Below are 24,792 nucleotides of genomic sequence, written 5' to 3'. Positions count from 1 at the left end.
CGAACATATGCACAAAGACATAATACCTTGTACCACATTGTGGTGAAGGGTATAAAAATATACAGATATACAGATGCCCTATCATAAAATTTGGACCGTAATTTATAATTTGCCATACTAAACCGATGTAGCAATTCATATATAAAATTTCAAAATATTACGGGCTCTGTAGTGGGTTAAACAGGCGGACACGGCAAAATCGACATAGAATGTTATTCTGAAGGGTATTAAACATGGACGTATGGACATTGATAAATGTCATTACGGAAGGATTTTACCATTTAAACCCCTACCCTGATATGGAGTTATTCCAAAATTTAAACAATATCATTTAAACAATTTCGTCATGTGGCATACCTAGATATTGACAGAAATACATTTTAATGAACATTTCATATTGTACATTTCATTAATATCAAGACAATTTTTATACTTCTTCCTATTTCATCACTAATTGCACTCACTTTTCATCTCTCTCTCTCTTTCTCACTCTCTCTTTTGACATAAAAAAGTTTCCTCCCGAGAAAAAATATCCACCACCCATTATTGTTCGGCTTTTTTTGTTTTGGTATCGTCCTCTGTCTCTCCTTTCATTTGGTGGTTATTAGTTTTGCAATCGTTTGTTTGTCTACGGTTTCTCTTGTTTACAATCGCAGTCTGTCCACTCACTCTGTTGTGCTAGTTTTCCGTTCCACTGCGTCTTTATTTAAGACAATGTTACCGTTATAAAATTCGCATATGTATTTTCCAAACTATTTCAATATAAATGCGGATTTCGATAAGACCCACCGCCGTACAGCCCTTACAGGACACCAGGTAACTTATTTTAATTCCCGCTACTCGAGAATTTATGTTTATTGAGGTGGGCCTGTAATAAAAAAGTGTTACAATATGAATGCTAATTTTCAGTCGCTATTTGTAATACGATTATTCTATAAAATCTACTAACCAAAGTTTCTGAAGTGGTACCCAAAATATGAACTTCCGATTACATCGTTGTCATTGCTGAAAAGGCTTCCTCAAATATCGGTTTAAAACCCAGAGTCGTTTTAAAAATGTCCGTAAGTTCGTCGGTCTAGCTGTCTGCTGTGCACTCTCGAAGGGAATAACCGATTTCATCTAATATTTGCACTTAGATTAAATTTGAAGAAGGGGCTCATTAGAATGGTCCAATTTTGTGGAGAACTTGTATATATATACCGAAAGAGCCGTTATGCATGGTCTCAATTCCTAACATTCATATTGACAACAACTATTAATTTTGATTGTATTAAATATTTTTTTTATTTATCTACAAACTACGGCAATAATTTGGGCTAACAAAAAATTGGTTATCATCAGTCACATAATGAATTTTATCAACAATAATGGCATTTAATGATGGTGGGCGTAGTAAGCTGGAGCTGAGTAGGTGGTATAGGCTGGGGCAACAGTCTTCACAACAGCAGGAGCAGAGTAGGTGGTGTAGGCGGGAGCTACAGACTTAACAACGGCAGGAGCCGAGTAAGTGGTGTAGGCAGGAGCTACAGATTTGACAACGGTAGCGGGAGCAGCATAGGTGGTGTAGGCGGGAGCAACAGTCTTAATGGCAGCTGGGGCAGCAGCATAAGTGGTGTAAGCTGGAGCTACAGATTTAACAACGGTGGCGGGAGCAGCATAGGTGGTGTATGATGGAGCAAAAGTCTTGACAACGGGAGCAGCAGCAGCATAGTGAGCAACTGGGGCGACAGTCTTAACTACGGCAGCGGGGGCAGCATAGTGGGCAACTGGGGCGACAGTCTTCACAACAGTCTTGGCAACCAAGGGTTCACGACGGACAACAGCATTGAAGCCATTGATGGGGTCGGCAGTATATGAGACAGTACGTCTGAAACCATCAGAATCATTCAAAGAGTATTCACCACGCACTACATCACCATCACGTTCCTCAACTTGGGTCTTGGAGTCACCGGAAATGGCGTCTTGAACATCATAACCGTATTTGTATTGGGGATGAGGATCGTATTCCTCAGCAGCCTTGGTCAAGACGGGAGCTACAGTCTTGACAACAGTAGCATGGGCGGGAGCAGCATGATACACCTGAGGTTGGGCAATGAAACCGGCATTGGCTACGGCCAAAAGGGCGAATACAGCTACAAACTAGAAACGGAAAAAAATAAGACCACACACAAAATTAACAAATTAATTCACAAATCATCTCAGACCACCACCATCATTCATTGATTATTAGCTTACTTTGAATGCCATTTTGTTTACGCTTGGAAATGTGACCACGAGTCGGTGTTGCTTCTTAGAGGTGAAGTGGAAGTGTGTTATCTTTGATTGGAATTCAAGAGGCTTTTATGTGATAACCTACCTCTTCGGTAGTTTATGGCCTGCAAGCGTTACTTTTACGAGCCAGGGTTATTTGTGTGAGTTCGGGTGTGTGTGTGTGTGCAAACGCTTTTGTCTCTTTTTTTGTAATTGTAGATCAAATATCAAGCAAAGACACACGCACACATAAAATTGCTGCCGGCTTTATTACCGGCGATTATCGAGGCTAGTTGTGAATTCATTGCAAACATTTGTAAAGTGCGTTGTCAAGTGTTTTTCTTTCTGATACAGTTTTTTTCATGTTAATGGTGTCGATTAATTAGCTCCACAATTGTGAGTGAATATGCAGACAGGCGCCTGATTGAATAAAAATACAACAACAAAGTCACACACAGCCACATGTCGGTATGTGTTGAAATTTTTATCGAAATTCCTCAAAGTACATGCAAAAATCTATTTTTGGCGATGATTAATTTCGTATGATTTATGTGAGAAAAATAAATCCCTTCAAAGTTGATGTCAGGCGGACATGCGTTATTGTTAAATGGAGTAATTAGTTGCGACCGGTTTCAAGTACCTTGGAATTGTTATACGAGGGTAGTAAACAAAGTAACACACAGCACATAGGAACTGTCTTTAAAAATATACGAGGGTTGCTGAACATATTTCTGACCTACAATAGCAAAATGCGGGCCAAACTTTTTATACCTACCACTACGTGGTGTGCATTCCAAATTCTTTAAATTGCTCGGGAAATTGATGTGGGACTATATTAGGTTGTTCTAAATTACAAAAACTCAGGTTTGAAAACTAGGGCAGGAACGGAAAATTATAGGGACATTTTAAAACTTTAACCGTTATTGAACAAATTCTGGAAAAAATGTCTCATAGAAATATTGGTATTAGACCCCAGTTTCTTTGAATCAAATTCGTTTCAGACAACTTGGACTCGATTTACAAATGTCTGCCCGCCTGGTGCGCACGATAACTATCGAAGGGAGATCATCTAAACTTGGCACATCGTAATTTTTGTTCCAAACTAAGTTGATGTTCCAAAATATCGGTCATTCCTTCTGGTACCTCCCCCACAAAATGGTCAATATTGTACAAGAAATTAATTTTATAATACGATGCGAACAATCTATTTTTTTATAGATAATATAATAGATCAAGTCCGAATATGTGACCACTTGGTCCCCATCTTCTGAGACCTCACCCACAAATCTTATATTAGAACCAAACTTTTCACAACCTATTATCTTCACCAAGACTAGATCAAACCCAAAGATGGGACCCATTGGTGCACTCCTTCTGGTACCTCCCCCACAAATGGTCAACATTTTAAATATTTATAAATGCAATATAAGGCATTCCAGTCGCCGATTTTAACAAAATTTTGCACAACCTATTATCTTTACGAAGCCTAAATAAAGTCCGAATATGGGACCACTCCTTCTGTAACCTCCCCCACAAATGGTCAACATTTTCAATATTTAAAATTTGTTTATATGTGCACATCGTAAATATTATATGTAGTGAACGGAAGATCCAATTTCTGTATAATTTTAGAAGCTGGAACTTATCCACTCCTTCTAGTACATCACCCACAAAAGGGAAATATCCAATTTCTCCGAAACATTGCACATCGCAATACTTTTATATAGCCTTGACAACTTTGTTGCCAGGGTATTATAGCTTTGTGTAGCCCCAAGCTGTAACGTACCGAAATATTGGTCCTAGAACTTTTAGATACCGATCGTCATATCTCGTCTAGCTGAGTCGATGTAGACATGTATGTCCATCCGTCTGTTCATTATAATTTGTCAACACGATATAGACCACAGTTATGGACCAATCGTTTCGAAAATTTGCATTTAGGATGGGTTCTGACTAAAGAAAACCCCTATTTTTTGATAATAATAATAACACTGTGCAGCACTAAAATCTTGAACCAATCGAGACCCCCAAAATCTTGAAGCTTGTGATGGTGGAAGAAAATCCCTAGCTGGGTTTTGCATTATTAGCTAAGGTTTTCTTTTAAATTAATTTTTAAAATATTCGACTGGAGGTGGATTTTAACAATTTTCGAATAATACGTACTTATTATTGAGTCTATATTTCGTGAACTATTCGAAATATTGCTTTTCTCTCTTAAGCAATATTCTTCCTCTTAATTAGAACTAAAAATTTGTTCTTGAGATAAAATCAATAAAACATCACCATCATATTGAAAATAGCACAACTGCAAAAAAAATTAAAATTTTGACATACCTTTTCCATGTTTTTTCACACTTATTTCAGAAACTGCTACTGACTCGACCAACTCTTCTTAAAACCCCGATTTCATTGGTTGACTCCTTCACATAGTTATAGCCTCACAAATTCATCAAAATGAACCAAAAAACACTCCCAATTGTATGTTTATAGAAATAAAAATTGCTATGCTTTTTGAATAAATAGGTACAAAATTAAAGTAAAAATTAAAATGTTTGGGCCCTTTGGTTTTTTTCGAAGACATGTCGCTGCCATATATGCACAGGGTAATATGCAGCGGTGGCAACAATATGTCAATATGTCTGTTAGGGTTCATCTGTTGAATATACCCAAAGTGGTGAAGGGTATCATATAGTCGGCCCCGTCCGACTTTACTACTTTCCTTACTGGTTTTTATTAGTGGCTCTGCTGTCATGTCTAATATGGCATCTTTTACTCCTGACATACGTTTTTCCCAAGTGTGCGAGTAGTGATCGACTTTTGCTCGTGTGTCCCAACGGCACAGAAAGCAATAATACTTTGGCCATCCAAAATATTGACCACTTTAAGGTCGCACCTCCAGTTCCCGCGTTTACCCTGTGCATATATCGCTGCGACATGTCTTCGAAAAAAACTAAAGGGCCAAACATTTTAATTTTTACTTTAATTTTGTACTTATTTATTGAAAAAGCATAGCAATTTTTATTTCTGTAAACATACAATTGGGAGTGAATTTCTTTGGTTCATCTTGATGAATTTGTGAGGCTATAACTATGTGAAGGAGTCAACCAATGAAATCGGGGTTTTAAGAAGAGTTGTTTGATTTGCTATTGGCTATCTTCTTGTCATATATTGTTTGGTCGAGTCAGTAGCAGTTTCAGAATAAGTGTGAAAAAAAACATGGAAAAAGTATGTCGAAATTTTAAATTTTAGTTGTGTTAGTTTAATTTTGCAGTTGTGCTATTTTCAGTATGATGGTGATGTTTTATTGATTTTATCTCAAGAAAAAAATTTTAGATCTAATTAAGAGGAAGAATATTGCTTAAGAGAGAAAAGCAATATTTCGAATAGTTCACGAGAAATAGACTCAATAATAAGTACATATTATTCGAAAATTGTTAAAATCCACCTCCAGTCGAATATTTTAAAAATTAATTTCAAAGAAAACATTAGCTAATAATGCAAAACCCAGCTAGGGATTTTCTTCCACCATCACAAGCTTCAAGATTTTGGGGGTCTCGATTGGTTCAAGATTTTAAAGTTGAAAAATGTGTCACTGTGTAATCGGTTAATATTAGGTTCGAGAAAGAGAAATCCATTATTTTTTCGGAAGATGGCTGTATTGATAGATTTCTCGTAAAGTATCGATCAAACAATTGCAGATTTATGTTCGTTGTTCCAGTAAAAATAATTATTTTGCTGTTTTTATACCCTACACAACTAAGTTGTCAGGGTATTATAGCTTTGTGCAGCCCCAAAAGTTTGTAACGCCGCGAAATATTGGTCCTAGACCCACCTTTAAGTATACCGATCGTCATATCTCGACTAGCTGAGTCGATATAGACATGTGTGTCCGTCCGTCCGTCTGTCCATTATAATTTGTAAACACGATACAGGCCACAGTTATGGACCAATTTTCACGAAATTTTGCATGTAGGATGGGTTCTGGCCAATGAAGACCTCTATCGTTTCTGGAAAAGATCGGTTAATATTTATGTGAGGAAATGGACCAAAAACTTTATTTTTGTCGGTTTTTCTGGTCGCTCCAGAGGCCGCAATAATGGCCCGAACATCGTGAAATTTTGCATAGGGAAGCGGATCGGGCCAAAGAATAAGCATGCCTGTTTGGATAAAGATCGGTCAATATTTAGCGGGTCAAATGGACCCTGACTTTTGTGTGAAAAATGACAAAATGTGTATTCTTTGGCGTATATATTTACCCCTGAAGGACATATACCCGAGAAGTTGATGTTATATCCAAGAGGAGTGGTTGACCTTTAAAGTAAGACCAATTATATTGTTGTATGTGCTCGGATGTGGGAGTTACACCTAAATATTTACAGGTATATCGGTATATGTATATTATTTAGTAACCCGTTATCACTCTAGAGAGCGGAACTACAGCGCTGATCGCTTTGAAATGTTCCATGAGGTTCTAGTTATGGTCAAGGACAACGCCCATTATTTTCGGTGATGATCAGATAATAATTTTGGAATGAAGTGGACCGAAAACTTATTTTTTTGTGTTATTTTCGAGTCGATCTATAGACCACAAATGAAAGCCGAACATTACAACACAACCCACGGTGAAGGGAATCTGGACAATAGTTGTACTGAATACTCGTAATATTCGGAAAATATGTCAGAGTGAGGAAGAGGTGCTGTTTACTTCTAATCGGGCAAGAGGGTGCAAATATCACGAAATATTGTCGAGGCTCGGAATAAACATCCGCAGAAAATTTGAGTTCCGTGGTAGTTGTGTAGGGTATCGTATGGTCGGCCCCGTCCGACTATACTGTTCCGCTCACTGGTTTGATTTGTGCATTCAGTTGTGAGTTACAGGGTTAAAGGTGCACCTCGCACAGAAGGCCGGTTGTCGAAAATGTCCATAAAATAGGAGAAATGATCGAGAAATTCCTTTAAAATGGCAACATATCGTACAACAAAACTGTCGTCATATCTCGTCTAGCTGAGATGGATCGGACAGTCCGATCCGAAAATAATGGATTTATTTTTCCCCAACCTAATATTTAGGCGATGGCGCCACAATTATACGCCGAACATGACAAATTATCCATTGGGTATATTACTTCGCTCTCTGGTTTTTAGTAAGAATATTTTACTACGCAGTCTGAACCAAAAATACCAAATGGCCAATATTTATAATTTTTAGTAGGGAGATTTTTTGCTCAATAAAAACTTCTAATATCAAATTGGAACAATTTCTTTTGAACAAATTGTCCAATATTTTAATAAAATAACGAATATTGGGGCTAACCTAAAATATGGACCAATATTGATAATTTTTAGTAGGAACATTTTCTACCCAGTGATAGCCCTACATACAAAATTATGCTAAAAATATAACATTTTCTAAAACGGCATATACATTAGAACTTTTTACCGGGTTAACCTACTTCATGAGGATTTATTTGACATATATGCAAAGAAATTGACAATTGAAACCCACTGGGTTAACGAAATCCGGTTAAATGTAAACGCACTATAATTGATATATTGTCAGATGGTGCCATGCTACTCTTAGTGTTTTTACCAATCAATTCTAATGTTTGGAAAATTTTGCATATTTTTAACAAAACCTACATCAAATCCACAGATAGGTACTTCTGGTACTTCCCACAATCCCATTTCAAGCAGATGGAGCGCTCAATTTGTCCCAAAATTTGCACATTGAAAAAATGAAGTCTGAAGTTGGGACTCCGCCTTCCACTCTCTCTATTCTATTTCCCCCACAAAGAGTTAATATTTTAAACATTTTTAAATTTCATAACGTGAAGTAAGTAACCGAGTAACCGATTTGATCCATTGATTGCACATAGTATAATTTTAGCATACCTACATCAAATCCGAAGAATTCTATAAGGATAGATTTAGTGCAACTATCCTATATAAATTCACCACCACTGGTACTTTCCCATAATTTCGAAAAAATATAATGTTGATAAAAACCAGAGAGGAGCCCGGGCCAAAATTTCCGGGTCACGTCAGCAGTCGTAACATCGCCAAGTAGCTAACAATCGACCATAAACCATTTACGCAAAGCTGGATTCAAAAAGAAGCTCGATGTTTGGGTGCCACACTAATTAACAGAATAATAGGATCGGTCAAATTTTCATCTGCGAAGCCTTAGGTAAACGGAATGAGATAGAGCTTGGTTGGGAAGTTTCAATGCATCTGCCATACAGTCCGGACTTGGCACCAAGCGATTATCATTTTTTCTTGCATTGCAAAATTTCTTTAATGATAAAAAATGGTATCTAGGGAGAATTGTGACAATCGACTACGAGAGTTTTTAAAATGGCAACAAATCATAAAACAAATAGGTGCATATTTGGCCCAAATCGGAAATTCCGAAGCATGTTAAATAAAGTCCTATAGTTCAAATAAAAATAATGGAGTTATTTTTCCCCAAATTAATATTAACCGATATGTGTACAATTTCCTGACGTTAGGGTCATAACTGTGGTCTCTGGAACCGATCACGACCGAAACCGGTGGTTTCCATAATCATAATCGTAAACTTTGCGCTCCATATTGTCGTAATTTAAATACAACACAATATTCGTATACGTAGCCCCTTGCAAATAATAAAATATAAAGACTGTTACTCTTTGCACAAACCCCAAAAGTTCTTCCCAAAAATAGTTTTGCCTTCAGAAAATGTTGATTGATACTAAAAAACAGATTTTCAGAAACAACTTTAACTACATTTATTTTCCTAAAAAAATAAACTCTAAAAAACAAATAAAAATGTTTTCAATTTTACAATTGAAAACTTTTCTTACACAACAACAATGACATTAAATTAGTGATGGGCAACATAGGTGGCTGGCGCTGAGTAGGTGGTGTATGCTGGGGCAACGGTCTTAACAACAGCAGGAGCTGAGTAAGTGGTGTAAGCTGGAGCAACAGTCTTGACAACAGCAGCGGGAGCAGTGTAGTGGGCAACTGGAGCAACAGTCTTGACAACAGCGGCGGGGGCAGCATAGTGAGCAACTGGAGCAACAGTCTTAACTACGGCAGCAGGAGCAGCAACAACAGCCTTAGCCACCAATGGTTCACGATTGACAACAGCATTGAAACCGTTAACGGGATCGGCCGTATATTGAACAGTACGTTTGAAACCATCAGCATCAATCAAAGAGTATTCACCACGTACAACATCACCATCACGTTCCTCAACTTGGCTTTTCGTATCACCAGAGACGGCATCTTTAACATCATAACCGTATTTGTACTGGGGATGAGGATCGTATTCATCATCAGCTTTAGCCAACACTGGCTGGGCATGGACATGAACTGCTGGAGCAACAGTTTTTACCACAGCAGCGGGGGCAGCATGATAGACCTGGGCAGCTGGTACAATCCCAGCACTGGCTACAGCGAGCAAAGCGAACAAAGATACGAACTGTAAGTAGACAGAGGTTAATTGTAACACTCGCTTTTTTAAATTTGCTTTGAAACCTATTTTTTTCGGTTTAACTTACTTTGAATGCCATTTTGTGGTGCTGGGTGTTTTTGTTTTGTTGACCGGTTAAGGTGCGTGCGTTATTAGTTGAAGATAAAGTTGTTGACTGATGTTTGAGCCAAAAGTTCGCTGGGTTTTTATGTGACAAGCTTACAGCCACAGTTGTATGGTTTACAACTCCAACAGTGTGTGTTTGTTGTTGCTGTTGGCCAAAAAAATAAAATATAAAGTCAAATTGACATTGAATCGAACATAAGTCTTTGGTAATTAAGAGAATTATTCTCCTTAAGCGGGGAATGGTAATGAGCAATGAGATCAATTATTGTGGTGCTGTAAATAGTGCTTGTGAAATTTTTATTTCATTGTGGGTTTTTTTCTTCTGTAATCAGATAGATATTGGTTGATGTGAAATATAGCCTGGGGTGGCTTTGCAAGGATTAATTAAAAGTTTGCATTTAGGTATTAATTTTTAACTTAAGTCTAAGGCATTGAATTACTCTAGACGTCGATATATATACAAATAGGAAAATTGGGTTCAACGACCATTTGTCGACTTGGTTTTAAGACTAATTGCAATGGGCTTATTGTTTGAGGACTATCCAGTAACCCTATTACCTAAGGCTGTTTACCGAATTTTCCAATCTTCGGACTTGATCTAGGTTTCGAATAAAATCTGACAACATACATATTATGACCCTACCAAAGAGTCGAAATGGAGAAAAAGAAAAACTGAAAGTACATTCATTAATATAGTTGGTATCAATTTAAAGATCTACACATCCTATTGGATATACTATCAACTTATCGGGTCTATGTCCTTCAGGAGTAAATATATACGCCCAGAATAAAAAATTTGCAATTTTGTACACAAAAGTCTGGTTACATTTGACCGGCTAAATATTGATCGATCTTCATTAAAACAGTCGTGTCAATCCTTTGGCCTGATTTCCTTCTTGGTGTAAAATTTCGTGGTGTTCGGATCATATTTATGGTCTCTAGAGCGATCAGTAAGGAAAGTAGTAAAGTCGGACGGGGCCGACTATAAGAAATCCTTCACCACTATGGGTATATTAAAAAGGCCATTAACATGAAATTGAATGAACAAAAATATATGACCTTTATTTAAATGTGAACCGACTTAGATCAATTCATAAACATGTTACTCGTTTGTTACAATAGGACAAAAGTATGTAAATCGATTTAAAGCAAATTTCAATCAGGCACCCTCTTGAATATTTGGATCCCAATAAACACGAAGTCGGAGAAAATATATATGGGCTACATCTGTACTTCTACACGCAATAACGTCATTCTACTCTGAAAAAACATGACGAGTTTGGTGTACCGATTACTTAAAATCGGATGAAAATAGATATGGAAGATATATCCAATATGAACCGATTTCAACGAAACTTGTCACAGGTTAGGTTAGACTAATTCATTCACGTTTTGTTCCTAATGAACATATTTTAGGTCATTGGGTCCTACTAAAAAAACGAAACTATATGGGAGCTATATGTAAATCTGGACAGATTCCAACTATCTTAAGTACGTTGTCCAAAGTTTTGTGTCAATCGGCCTAACTTTGTGTCTATGGTGCACCATTTATTTAAAATCGGAAGAAAATATATATGGAAGCTATATCTAAATCCGAACTGATGTAGCACAATTTGCCACATGTTATGTTACACAAACATTAGTACGTTGTGCAAAATTGTGTGGCAATCTGCCTAACTTTGTGTCTTAAAATTGGACAATTTTCAGGAAACTTTACACACATCATTCTGGACTCAAGTCAGTATGCTACGTCAAATTTCGTGGAAATCGAAAGATATATAGGGACTGTGGTGAACCATTTACATTAAATCGGTCGAACATATATATGGGAGCTATATCTAAATATGAACCGATTTTCAAGAAATTTTACACACATTATTCTAGACTCAATTCAGTGCGCTATGTCAAATTTCGTGCAAATCGGAAGATATATAGGGACTTTGGTACACCATTTACATTAAATCGGACGAAAATATATATTAGCTCCCATATATATCTAATCTGAACCGATTTTCCCAATTTCAATAGGGTTCGTTCTTGGGCAAAACCGATTTTCAAGAAATTTTACACACATTATTCTAGACTCAATTCAGTGCGCTTTGCCAAATTTCGTGCCAAACGGAAGATATATAGGGACTTTGGTACACCATTTACATTAAATCGGACGAAAATATATATTAGCTCCCATATATATCTAATCTGAACCGATTTTTCCCAATTCCAATAGGGTTCGTTCTTGGGCCAATTAAGTGACCTGGGCCAAATTTCATCCAAATCGGATCATAAATGCGACCTGTATTTTGTTAACAATTTAACATGGACAGACAGATAGACGGACGGACATACATATATCGACTCGGAAAGTGATTATATTCATATTCTCAAAAGGAAGCATAATACCCTGTACCACAGACAAAAATAACGTTCTGGGTTCAATTCATTCCCTAAATATTAACCGATCATTACCAAAAACAACAGGGGTCTTCTTTGGCCAGAGCTCATCTATATGCACGATTTCGTGACGATTGGCCCACAACTGTCTCTAGATCGACTCAGCTAGTCGAGATATGACCATCGGTATACTTAAATGTGGATCTAGGATCAATATTTCGCGGCTTCACAAACACTTGGGGCTACACAAAGCTATAATATACTGAAAACATAGATGTGTAGGTTATAAAAATACATATAATAGCTATAAATCAAGATATGAAACTATATGTCCATCTACAATAGGATCGCCGGCAAAAGAATTATCAAGTCTTATCTCTGAACTTTGACATATGGCAAAATTTTATTTCTGGGCTTTTCATATACTCACCAAAGTCTTACATTTGCGGTACGAAATCCGGTATATAATCAACATTGGTAAATTTCCCATCTATCGGGAAGTTGGTACAAAATCATATTTGATATGAGATCAGTTCTTCCTTATCTTCCCGGATGTATCTGATTTAAGGCGAATTCCTATATTCAAATTCCCTACAAATAATTTCTTCATTTAGCAACGACAGAAAAAATGTATAAACTCGAATAATGATTCCATAAATCATACTGGAAAACAAAAAAAAAATCCATTTCAGGATTGAAATGGTTGTAAATGCGTAGAATTAGTACTTTGTTTTAGTCGTTATACTTAAATTGTTTATTACATCGCTTAAGTAATATTCTTTTTACACACTTTTTTATTGGTCAAACTACTACTACCAAAAAATATAATTATAGTTACAAGTAGTAATTGTTATTATTACCCACCGACCTTACAAGATTTCTCGTAATGAGCGGTGTCTTGTAACCGAGATGAATAAAAGCAGCATGGAATCTACTGGTAGGCATCATAACACAAGTTAATCTCAAATAATCAACACCAACCAGGTCACATAACACAAATCGCTCAACTAAAATGGCATTTAAAGTAAGTTCCGTCGAACTGAAGAGTAACAAAACTTTACAAGAACCCGAAAAAGAGGAAGAAAAACAATTAACCAGTAATTAATTTGTTTTGTTTTGAATTTTCAGTTTGTATCTCTGTTCGCTCTATTGGCCGTCGCCAGTGCCGGTATTGCTCCCGCCACTCATGTTTATCACACTGCCCCGGCTACTGTGCTTAAAACTGTATCCGAAGTACAACCCATTTACGCCAAAGTTGATGATGAATTCGATCCTCATCCTCAATACAAATATGGTTACGATGTTAAGGATACCGTATCGGGTGATTCGAAGAGCCAAGTTGAAGAACGTGATGGTGATGTAGTACGTGGTGAATACTCACTGATTGATGCTGATGGTTTCAAACGCACTGTCAAATACACCGCTGATGATGTCAATGGTTTCAACGCCGTTGTTCACCGTGAACCTTTGGTCAAGACTGTTGTAGCTGCTGCTCCTGCTGCTGTTGTTAAGACTGTTGCTCCAGTTGCTCATTATGCTGCACCAGCTTATACCCATTACTCAGCTCCAGCCTATACCACCACCTATTCCTCCCATCACCATTAAATGTCATTTTTTGTTTATCATAATGTGGCTGAAAGCTTTTTTTGTTATTGTAATTTCTGTAGTATTAAACAAATAAACAATTTCTTTTAAAATCCATAGAAAACTGCTTAGTTTCATTGGAAAGGTTTAAGGGGGTTTGGAAAATGTGATTACGTGATGTCGTTGAGGTTTTGTGACAACAGAATTTTTTAATGGTGTGCATTAAAAATTCCTTAAATCGGTCGTGGCCTTTATATGGGATCTATGTTATCCCATTATTTAGCAGTATTGTTTATGCTCTGAAAAAAATAGGGACGGGGTCGACCATATGATGCCCTACACAACTACCACCAGTGTTGCCAATTTAGCACTTTTAGAGCTAGATTTAGCATTTTTTAAACTCGTTTAGCACCAAAAAATTGATCTAGCACCTAGCACCTTTTTTACCATTTTTATTTCTTTCAGAAATTATTAAAAATTTTCAGTATTTTTGTTTTATCTCAAACAAATTTGTCGTTTTAAGATTTGACATTTGCACATTAAAATTTCTCTACGTTTCACGCTATGATTTTGAATTTCCAATGTTGAAAAAGTTAACATTTCCTTAAGAAAATAGTCGGGTGCTTCGTTTGGTGACTATATGGCATTGTTTATTTGGGTAAATGAAAAACCAAATTAAGAGTTGTCTTTGTATGGGAGCGATATTAAAATCATTTAATTGGAAAATTTCTGGAAAGAATCTATCGTATGTTTAATATGAGGGCTATGTGCAATGGGAAGTTATGAAGTACCGAAAATGGGGTGGTACCGTTATATGATAGAACGTAGACCAGTATTAATATTTTTGTGGGAAGATTTGATACCGCATTATAATCAAAAGTATCAAATGACAGCCAATTAGATTGTCCGACGAAGAATTCATAATATTAAATTGGAGTCACTTTAGTTGAAACTCGGGCCGAATAATGGAGGCACCGCATTATGGGACCTACCCCGAATTATTTGGTAGGTTGATTTTTTTTACAATGATAATCCAAAATATCAAATTTTACATAATTTGGTTGTAAATCGTTCTATCCTAAAAATGGACTAAAATTGGTAATATGTAAAATAAAGATTTTCTACTCAGGGAGATCACAAAATTCAAATTCAAATTAGGTTGAAAAACCTGCCCAAAAGCTTTAAAATATTGAATGAAGAACATATACCAACAATTTCGTTCTAAAATATTTATAGCACATTTATTTGGTATATTTTTTAACTTTTTTGCATTTTGTACCATTTTTTAAACAATATCTAGCATTGTTTAAAAACAAAGTTTTGGCAATACTGACTGCCACTCTAAGTTTTCGCGGATTTATACGACTTCGACGACTTTTTTCTGAGTCATGTTTCCCGAAGTTTCCAACAGCCAATTGTATTAGTTGGTCACATCATCTTATCCATGTAAAATTTGTAATGTCCTTCTTATAATTACACTGCGCTACAAAATAACAAAAATTTTTTTCAGGGGTTCTAATGTAACAATTCTGTTTATTTGGAGTCTCTGGACCACGAAAATACCTTTGGTTTTTCTGGGTCACTTCGAAAATTTATTTTATAACGGTAAATATAGAGAAAAACGTGGTTTCATGGATTTTCAATTTAAAACTCGAATAACTTATTTACTTTTTAACAGATTTATATTATTCTTTCTTTTCTTTCGATGAGTACAATTTTTCCTTTCAAACAAGATATATACTTGGTAAATCGGTTGAGGATTGGCTGAGTTACAGCGGTTGCAATGTGAAAAAAAAACGTATAAAATGACAAAATTTACTTTTCTTCGGGCTGTACGATGAAATTATGGCATCAAGCCATATAAGTTTTATTGCATTACGGGGAAGAAAATTAAATTAGCTTTCGAAGATGATAAAAATCAGAAAAATCGGTTAAAAAATGGATGACTTATACACATTTTTGTATTGATTCTATGCATATTCTCTAAAGGAAATATGGGTCTGTATCTTTTCCTGTTATAAACCGTTATGTTTGCAACAGGCAAAAGGAAACGAGATAGACCCATAGTTCCTTTAGAGAATATGCATAGAATCAATACAAAAATGTGTATAAATCATACATTTTTTAACCGATTTTTTTGATTTTTATCATTTTCGAAAGCTAATTTAATTTTCTTCCCCGTAATAGAATAAAACTTATATGGCTTGATATCATAATTTCATCGTACAGCCCGAAGAAAGGTAAATTTTGTCATTTTATACGTATTTTTTCACATTTCAACCGCTGTAACTCAGCCAATCCTCAACCGATTTACCAAGTATATATCTTGTTTGAAAGGAAAAATTGTACTCTTCGAAAGAAAAAAAAGAATAATATAAATCTGTTAAAAAGTAAATAAGTTATTCAAGTTTTAAATTGAAAATCCATGAAACCACGTTTTTCTCTATATTTACCGTTATAAAATAAATTTTCGAAGTGACCCAGAAAAACCAAAGGTATTTTCGTGGTCCAGGGACTCCAACTAAACATATTTGGTACATTAGAACCATTGAAAAATTTTCGTGTCGCACAGTGTTATGTTCTCTTGAGCGACTAAAATCCAGATTAAAATAACGAAATATCATCCGATCATCGTCGAAAATTATAGGCGACGTCCTTAACCATATATATACGCCATTGAATACAAAATTTTGTCATTTTTCATACAAAAGACTGGGTCAATGTGACCCGCTAAATTTTGACCAATCTGCATGGAAACCGTCAAACTTCTATGGTCAGAAAATTTCGTGATGTTCGGGTCATAATTGTGGCCTCTAGAGCGACAAGAAAAAACAGACAAAAATAACGTTTTTGGTCCATGTCATCCCCTAAATATTAGCCAAAACCTTTCGCACATGCAAACTACCGTGACGATTGGTCCATAAATGTGGCCTGTATCGTGTTTACATATTATAATGGACGGACACACATACACTGGTGGCCAAAACTAAATCAACTGAAATTGCAAACTGAATATATGACCTGTATCTTTGAAAATAAAGCTATAGTGAAAGTTTTTTCAGAAATAATGGTAATTTATTCATTTAAAAAAATAACAACATATATTTTGAAAAATATTATTCTATGGAAAACTAATTTGACCCAATTTTTGCATGGCATGACGGCAGCACAACTTTGTTGTAAAATGTTCAATTTGATCCTTGAGTACACTATTCCGTGCATCCTGAACCTTTGGGAAGAGGTTATGTCTGTTTGTTTCTGAAACTCTTTTGATTTTGCTATCTATGACACTTCAAAGATTTTTCTATAAGGTGAAGATCTGATGATTGTGTTGGTCATTATAAAACCCAGATTTTTGACTCCCGCAACCAATCTTTGACATGTTTTATAATGGTAAAGATAACTAAAATTTTGGAGCCCATCTGTTTGTCAAAGCAAAAATTGAGACAATTCCATAAATTATTATTTATTATACCCTTTAGCACTCTATAGTACAGGGTATTATGTCTTTGTGTATTTTTTCTGCAACAGGTAAACGGAAACGAGGTGGACTCATTGTTCCTTTTGAGAATGTACATGGAATCACTTTCTGAGTCGATTTATGAATGTCTGTCCATGTTAAATTGTAAACCAATCGCAGTTCGCTTTTATTATCCGAGGGATATGAAATTTGGCACAAATCATTTATTTACACCAACGCTCGTGAAATTTGGCAAAACCACTTCAGATTTTGATATAGCTCACATATATATTTTCGTCCGATTTTTATTAAATTGTGTACCAACGAGTGAAATTTAGGCCGATTGCCACGAAAGTATTGAAGTTGAAATCGCTTCAGATTTAAATATAGCTCCCATATGTATTTTCGTCCGATTTTTGGTAAATTTTGCACCAAAGAGCCAATGCCGGATGGCACAACATTTTTGCACAGCGCTATTATAGCCTAACGTGTGTCAAGTCTTATTGAAATCGGTTTAAGGGGACCCCCTTTCTAGGTGTCAAACATTTTTTGATTTAATTCGAAACTACATTTATTCAAGAATGTCCTTACAAAATTTCAAGTGAAAATGAAGATATAGCCGATTTATTGTGCCAGCATCAAGTGACGGCTAAAGGGCTTCTCAAACTTTAAACGCGTTTTCCCTTTTGCGAATGGCGGGCACGATAACTCAAAAACTAATAACCCAATCGATTCCAAGAGTGTATAGCTATCGTATGAACTAGGATAAAGTCAATCGGTGAAGATCTTCCTTATTTTGGTTTTTGGTCCAAAATCTGCGATTTTCCAAAAATATTTTTTCAAAGGTCCGCCATTTTGTTAATTTTAGAGCGAAGTCAATAATCCTAGAGAGTCGAAAGCCAGACATGTACTCTTTCTAACACCGTTGGAATTTTCGGATTCCGATGTTCCAGTGAGGAGTTATTGTGCCCGCCATCGAAAATTTGATTTTTCTTTGAACACAAAAAACAACAACAAAAAATATTGGAAAATTATTTTTCTTCCTTTTTAAATCTTCAAATATATATGTGCAAACTTACCAACCTTAAGAAACATTGGTATTCATTTACCAGCCCATTTAAAATCTTAAAAATGAAAAATCGAGCAAGGTGGGGGGGTCCCTTAAATTTATATATAGGTCCCATTTATATTTTCACCCAATTTTAAGTAAATAGTATACCAGCGATGTAATATGTTTCCGGTTGACACAACATCATGCGCAACTTATCGAAATGGGTCTACAATAACGTCTGGTAAGTTTGGATGAAATTGGTTCAGATTTAGATATAGCTCCCATATATATTTTCGTCCGATTTTAGGTGAATGGTGCACCAACCTCTTTATGTTTGTTCGATTGACACCAAAAAAGTTCACAACGTTCTAAAGTCTAAATCTGCCGAGGACATGTGCGTGAATTAATGTAGCCAATTAGAAGCCTTTGTACCAAATTTCGGGGAAATCGGTTGAAAAATACCCTCAAGAACCCTAAAATTTCGAAAATTGAGGGTACCGTTATATGTGGTTCTATCTCAATTGTTTTTTGAGGCTAGAGTGATTACAACAGACAGTCATCGTCATAGAATCAAGATTATCTATACTTTATAGGGTCGGAAATTATTATTTCGATGAGTTATAGAAGGAAATAGAAACTTAATATACCCTCCATACTATGGTGGAGGGTATAAAAAGGTACCAATGTACCCGGTTTTTGATCGTAGGGTTAAGTCGGTTCACATATAGACACAGATCACATATTTAAATTAGTCCAAATTCATGCCAATGGTCCTTCAAAAATGCAAGGCCTATTAGAATGCATCTCTTGAGTCGGCACCGTCCGACTTTACCATTTTCCTTACTGGTTGTATAACGCTCCAGTGTACATATGGTCACCAGGGTATATTCGTTCAATTTTATATAAATACAAAGAAAGACGCACAAAGTATGTCCCAGTGGCACGACAACGAATATCGATTATAAGAATCGCCAAATATCATTTGCCGAATAGAATTGAACCATTCGTTTTTCTACGAAGTGTTTACAGTGTAAACCTCTTTAAACTTTAGACGATCCACGTTCAATATATTGTTAAAAGCCCACAGTTAACACACATAATATTTATGTGGGTCATAAGTATTATTCTGAGAATATAATGTAAAAACTCTAACAAATTATGACTTCTAACATTGACTAAGGTCATGTATGACACACAATTTTCAAAATGTCATTTATATTTTGAGAAATTGTTCAAGGTCGAAAAAAGTTTAGAATTTCATTACACAGCATAAAACATGCATAACCCGGCATAATAAATTTCGTCAGAAACAAGACTCGATGCTGGGCTAAACATTTTCAATAATTATGTATCTTTAATTAGCCCCCGGAAGGGTCTCTCCTTTAACACATTAATTATTAACCACAAGAAGATAAATTGTTTATGTGTGCGTGATTCGATTTATTTTGTTTATTTTTTTTCTATTGAAGAAATAACAATTGCATTGCGAGTACCGAGATAAATGAATTAACAAACGGTACATATGGACAGACATAAAGTTATTGTTTATGTGCTACACTTGTTGCTATTGTTGTGTATCAGAAACCTGTTCAGATCAATGCTGGGCTAACCTTTTAATGGTCGGTCAATAAACATTAAAAAGGCAACAAAAATGTGTAACACAAAATTCGACTATAAAAACAACGACGAAATCAATTTTTGACAGCATACAACAGTTACACGTTTAAGCGTTAACACACAACCCAAAGTTCGAATTCAGTCTCACTGTTTGTTTTTTGAAACTCAATCAAAATGGCATTCAAGGTATGGTTAGCGGATAAAGCCCTTTTTTGCGAGGATAATGTGAGATTAAAAATATCTTTTTTTGGTTTCTTTCTTGCAGTTTGTAGCTTTCTTTGCTTTGCTCGCCGCAGCCAGTGCTGGTATTGTACCTGCCGCCCAGGTATATCATGCTGCCCCAGCTGCCGTTGTCAAAACTGTAGCTCCCGTACATGTGGCTGCCCACCAAGTTTTGGCCAAGGCTGATGATGAATTTGATCCTCATCCTCAATACAAATACGGTTATGATGTACAAGATGCCGTTTCTGGTGATTCCAAGAGCCAGGTTGAGGAACGTGATGGTGATGTGGTACGTGGTGAATACTCATTGATCGATGCTGATGGTTTCAAACGTACCGTACAATACACTGCTGATGATGTCAATGGTTTCAATGCTGTCGTCCATCGTGAACCTTTGACTAAGACTGTTGTTGCTGCTGCCCCAGCTGTGGTGAAAACTGTTGCTCCAGTTGCCCACTATGCTGCTCCCGCCGCTGTTGTCAAACATGTCGCTCCAGTTGCCCACTATGCTGCTCCTGCTGCTGTTGTTAAGACTGTTGCCCCCGCCTACACCACCTACTCAGCTCCAGCTGTCGTAAAGACTGTTGCTCCAGCTTACACCACCTACTCTGTACCTGCTCACCACCATCATTAAATACCATTTTTGAGAGAACTTCGATTGTGATGACTGAACGATTCGTTAGAAAAAATTGTTGATTTAGTTTTTAAAATTGTTAATAAAATATTTGTTAAAAAAAACTTAAGATTTTTAATTATAGATAGTAATAATATACTGCCGAACCGTTATGCACTTCACCATAAGGTGAAAATTCAAAATACTCAAAATCGGTCGGAACCTTTGATAGGGGGTTGTAAAAAACACAAATCGGATATTCTATAAGCTAATACAAGATTTTGACAAATTTTGACTCCAACAAACAAAACCCTATAACATTCAGAGAATTGCATGATTCCTAAAAGGGTCTACACCATTTATTGTCCATCTGCTTAGTCCAAAACCAGTGTTGCCAAAAAATTATAGCTACAAACAACAGTAAGGGGAGTAATATAGTCGGACGGGCCGATCATATGATATTCTACAAAATTAATACGGAACTCTATCTTTCTGCTGATCTATATTTCGAGCTTGGCCAATAATTCGCGAAATTTCTTACTCTGGCATATTTTCCAAATTTTGTTTTACACAAAAAAGTCTTAGTTGATTTGACCCGATGAATATTGACCAATCAAAACATCCCTATCAAAACAGCCCCGCGGAATATTCGGTTGGTAATTGTGGCGTCTAGAGCGACTAGAAAACCTGACAAAAATAAGGTTTTCGTCCATTTCATCCCGAAATATCATCAGATCATCATAGACTATTATACGCATTTCCCTTGACCATAATCGAAACCTTGAGCAAAATTTCTTAGCCATTAGCTCTACATTTCCGTCTGTATACACCTGTAAGTATTTACGTATATCTCCCACATCCAAGGACATACTCCAATACTCCGCTACATATTTATCGATCTTCTACATTCATGTTAAATCTTTGTGTTAGGTTAATAACACTGTGCGACACCAACATTTTTCAGGGGTTCTAATGTACCAATTCTGTTTAGTTGGAGTCCCTGGACCACGAAAATACCTTTGGTTTTTCTGGGTCACTTCGAAAATTAATTTTATAACGGTAAATATAGAGAAAAACGTGGTTTCATGGATTTTCTATTTGAAACTTGAATAACTTATTTACTTTATAACGGATTTATATTATTCTTTTTTACTTTCGAAGAGTAAAATTGTTCCTTTCAAACATGATATATATAGTAAATCGGTTGAGGATTGGATGAGCTACAGAGGTTGAAATGTGAAAAAGTACGCATAAAATGACAACATTTATTTTTCTTCTGACCGTGCGATGAAATTATGATATCAAGCCATATAAGTTTTATTATATTACGGGGAAGAAAATTAAATAAGCTTTCGAAAATGATAAAAATCAAAATCTGTTAAAAAAATGGATGACTTATTCACATTTTTCTATTGATTCTATGCATATTCTCTAAAGAAACTATGGCTCTATCTGGTTTCCTTCTGCCTGTTGCAAACATAACGGTTTGTAACAGGAAACGATACAGACCCATATTTCCTTTAGAGAATATGCATAGAATCAATACAAAAATGTGCATAAGTCATCCATTTTTTAACCGATTTTTTTTGATTTTTATCATTTTTGAAAGCTAATTTAATTTTCTTCCCCGTAATATAATAAAACTTTTATGGCTTGATATCATAATTTCATCGCACAGTCAGAAGAAAAATATTTTTTTTTTTTTCATTTTATGCATACTTTTTTACATTTCAACCGCTGTAGCTCATCCAATCCTCAACCGATTTACCAATTATATATCTTGTTTGAAAGGAAAAATTGTACTCTTCGAAAGAAAAGAAAGAATAATATAAATCTGTTAAAAAGTAAATAAGTTATTCGAGTTTGAAATTGAAAATCCATGAAACCACGTTTTTCTCTATATTTACAGTTATAAAATTAATTTTCGAAGTGACCCAGAAAAACCAAAGGTATTTTCGTGGTCCAGGGACTCCAACTAAACAGAATTGGTGCATTAGAACCCCTGAAAAATGTTGGTGTCGCACAGTGTTATTAACCACACAAAGATTTAACATGAATGTAGAAGATCGATAAATATGTAGCGGAGTATTGGAGTAAACAGAATTTGTACATTAGAACCCCTGATTTTTTTTTATTTTGTAGCACAGTGTAATTAAGGCACCTATGGGGTTAAAAGGAAAAAAACTGACAAAAATACATTTTTTGATCTATTTGATTCCATTAATATTAACCGATCGTTACCAATAAGGGTCTTCTTTAGTCAGAACACGTCCTGCTTACAAAATTGTGTGGTCCATAACTTTGGCCTGTACCGTGTTTACTAATTATAATATATAATAGGTATGGTAATCGGTATACTACAAGGTGGGTCTAGGCCCAATAGCTGTAATAGTCTTACAAGATAGTTGTGTAAGGTATAATTGCCTTTTACTAGACAATACTATAATATGTACCTCTAAATAATTTTAGTATTTCTATCATATCCGACCTCATACATCAATGTAATTCATATTAGGGTAAAAGTTTCTATTTCTTATGCTGGCTATGAATTATCAATCATGTTTTCCCGGACTGCACCTTTACGCCATAAGATGCAAATTTTGTCATTTTAAAGGAAGAAGTGTTGATCCATTTTATCCGCTCCATTATTTGACCAGATCCTCTTCATTGTGTAGAATTTCGTGATGGTTGGATTATTAATATGACCTTTAGACCACAGTCGGGCGAAGCACCGCACGCGTGCACTCTCGCGAGGGTAAGTATCACTATTCTCTCACACACATTCAACTGAACCAATTGAAAAACCATTGACACACACACAAAGACAATGCGTGAGAACAGAATTTGTTAAGCTCTGCCCGTGCCTGCTTTAGACCGACCTTCATAGTCGAACGAAAATGAAGATTTATCCCTTGGCCATATCCGGAACTATATGAAAAAGTTCATAGCGATCTGGGAGGCATTTGCGTCATCTATTGTGGAATAAGAAACTATATCAATTTAGTGGTTTCAGTCAAATTGTCCGGTCTACATCTGGAGGTTATATACGCCATAGAATGTACATTTTTCAGAAAAGTCTAGATCCGATTAACCCGCTAAATATACACAGATTATCATAATAACAGCCATATTTATTCGTAGAGTCTAAAAATTTATTTTTGGATCATAACTGCGGTTTCTAGAGCGACTTGAAAAAACAGACAAATATAAAATTGTTGGTCCAAAAACAATGGCCAGAACCGAATCTACATTTTGTTTTGTGGAGTATAACTGTGGCTTGTACTTTGTTTATAAATTATAATGGACAGACAAAACGACGTGCATGTCTTTATCGACTCAACTAGTCGAGATATTACGATCGCTGGATCTAGGTCAATGTTTCGTGGCATTACTCTTGGGGCCACATAAACTTATAATAGGGTATAATAAATCATATTTTTATATACTCCACCATAATTTGCCATTCCGTTTGCAACACTTCGAAAATGCCATAAATTCATGATCAGAATAACAATTTATGTCGTTTTAGCGATCTTCTGTTGAAATTAAAATAGAGATCACAAGATTTAAGATAGATCTTTGGAATTTTTGGGTCTATGCCAAATTCTGTATTTTACCTTTCTTAACTACACTTTTCCCACAATTGGATGTAATTTGGCATTCATATTTTGATATAGCCCCATATTTCGGTATTAGGTCATATTACATGTAATGTGTCATTCTATGTTCTTGGAGGCTGACAAAAAATATAAATCAATATAAGTCTATGTTTTGGCTTTACTCCGGCATAAAAGTATCACCCAACTACGGTATTTGGAAGGTGTCATTCCGGTTCCAAATTTTGACACGTTTCTCTGGAAGTGTGTAGCTCTCGTAAAGCCAATCGGTGAAGATCTTCCTTATTTTTTAACTTAGTTTGTAGTCAAAAATAGGCGATTATCCAACATTTTTTTCAAAGTTCCGCCATTTTGTTAATTGTTGCGCGAAGTCAATAATCCTAGTTCATACGAGAGCCAGACATT

At 35.8% G+C, this 24,792-nt stretch overlaps 4 protein-coding genes across 4 annotated transcripts; 2 read left to right on the top strand and 2 right to left on the bottom strand.

The window, feature by feature from the left end:
• Window positions 1-1,374: 1,374 nt before the first annotated feature.
• Window positions 1,375-2,247, bottom strand: LOC133328466 (larval cuticle protein A2B-like). The gene is made up of 3 exons (XM_061537032.1): window positions 2,236-2,247; window positions 1,766-2,139; window positions 1,375-1,405 (listed from the first exon to the last, which is right to left on the bottom strand). The coding sequence occupies exons 1-3, from the start codon at window positions 2,245-2,247 to the stop codon at window positions 1,375-1,377; spliced, it is 417 nt and encodes a 138-aa protein (XP_061393016.1).
• A 6,865-nt stretch (window positions 2,248-9,112) lies between these two features.
• Window positions 9,113-9,806, bottom strand: LOC133328465 (larval cuticle protein A2B-like). Its single transcript, XM_061537031.1, has 2 exons — window positions 9,795-9,806; window positions 9,113-9,715 (listed from the first exon to the last, which is right to left on the bottom strand). The coding sequence occupies exons 1-2, from the start codon at window positions 9,804-9,806 to the stop codon at window positions 9,113-9,115; spliced, it is 615 nt and encodes a 204-aa protein (XP_061393015.1).
• A 3,429-nt stretch (window positions 9,807-13,235) lies between these two features.
• Window positions 13,236-13,828, top strand: LOC133328470 (larval cuticle protein A2B-like). The gene is made up of 2 exons (XM_061537037.1): window positions 13,236-13,247; window positions 13,346-13,828. The coding sequence occupies exons 1-2, from the start codon at window positions 13,236-13,238 to the stop codon at window positions 13,826-13,828; spliced, it is 495 nt and encodes a 164-aa protein (XP_061393021.1).
• A 6,281-nt stretch (window positions 13,829-20,109) lies between these two features.
• LOC133328469 (larval cuticle protein A2B-like) lies at window positions 20,110-20,799 on the top strand. Its single transcript, XM_061537036.1, has 2 exons — window positions 20,110-20,121; window positions 20,201-20,799. The coding sequence occupies exons 1-2, from the start codon at window positions 20,110-20,112 to the stop codon at window positions 20,789-20,791; spliced, it is 603 nt and encodes a 200-aa protein (XP_061393020.1). The 3' UTR covers window positions 20,792-20,799.
• The last annotated feature ends 3,993 nt before the right edge of the window (window positions 20,800-24,792 follow it).

This window comes from Musca vetustissima, unplaced genomic scaffold, assembly GCF_032173495.1.
Source record: "Musca vetustissima isolate MV318-11 ecotype Yass unplaced genomic scaffold, APGP_CSIRO_Mvet_v1 utg42342, whole genome shotgun sequence".
In the NCBI taxonomy this organism is placed as follows: domain Eukaryota; kingdom Metazoa; phylum Arthropoda; class Insecta; order Diptera; family Muscidae; genus Musca; species Musca vetustissima.
Note: the sequence above shows the minus strand (reverse complement) of the source record. Positions and strands in the feature narration are given on the sequence as shown.

Excerpts from the sequence above, each read along its gene's own strand:
- LOC133328466 (XM_061537032.1), bottom strand. Across the intron at positions 1,406-1,765 it reads GTGAAGACTGTCGCCCCAGT|AGCTCCAGCTTACTACGCCC; the intron begins TGCCCACTATGC and ends TACCACCTACTC.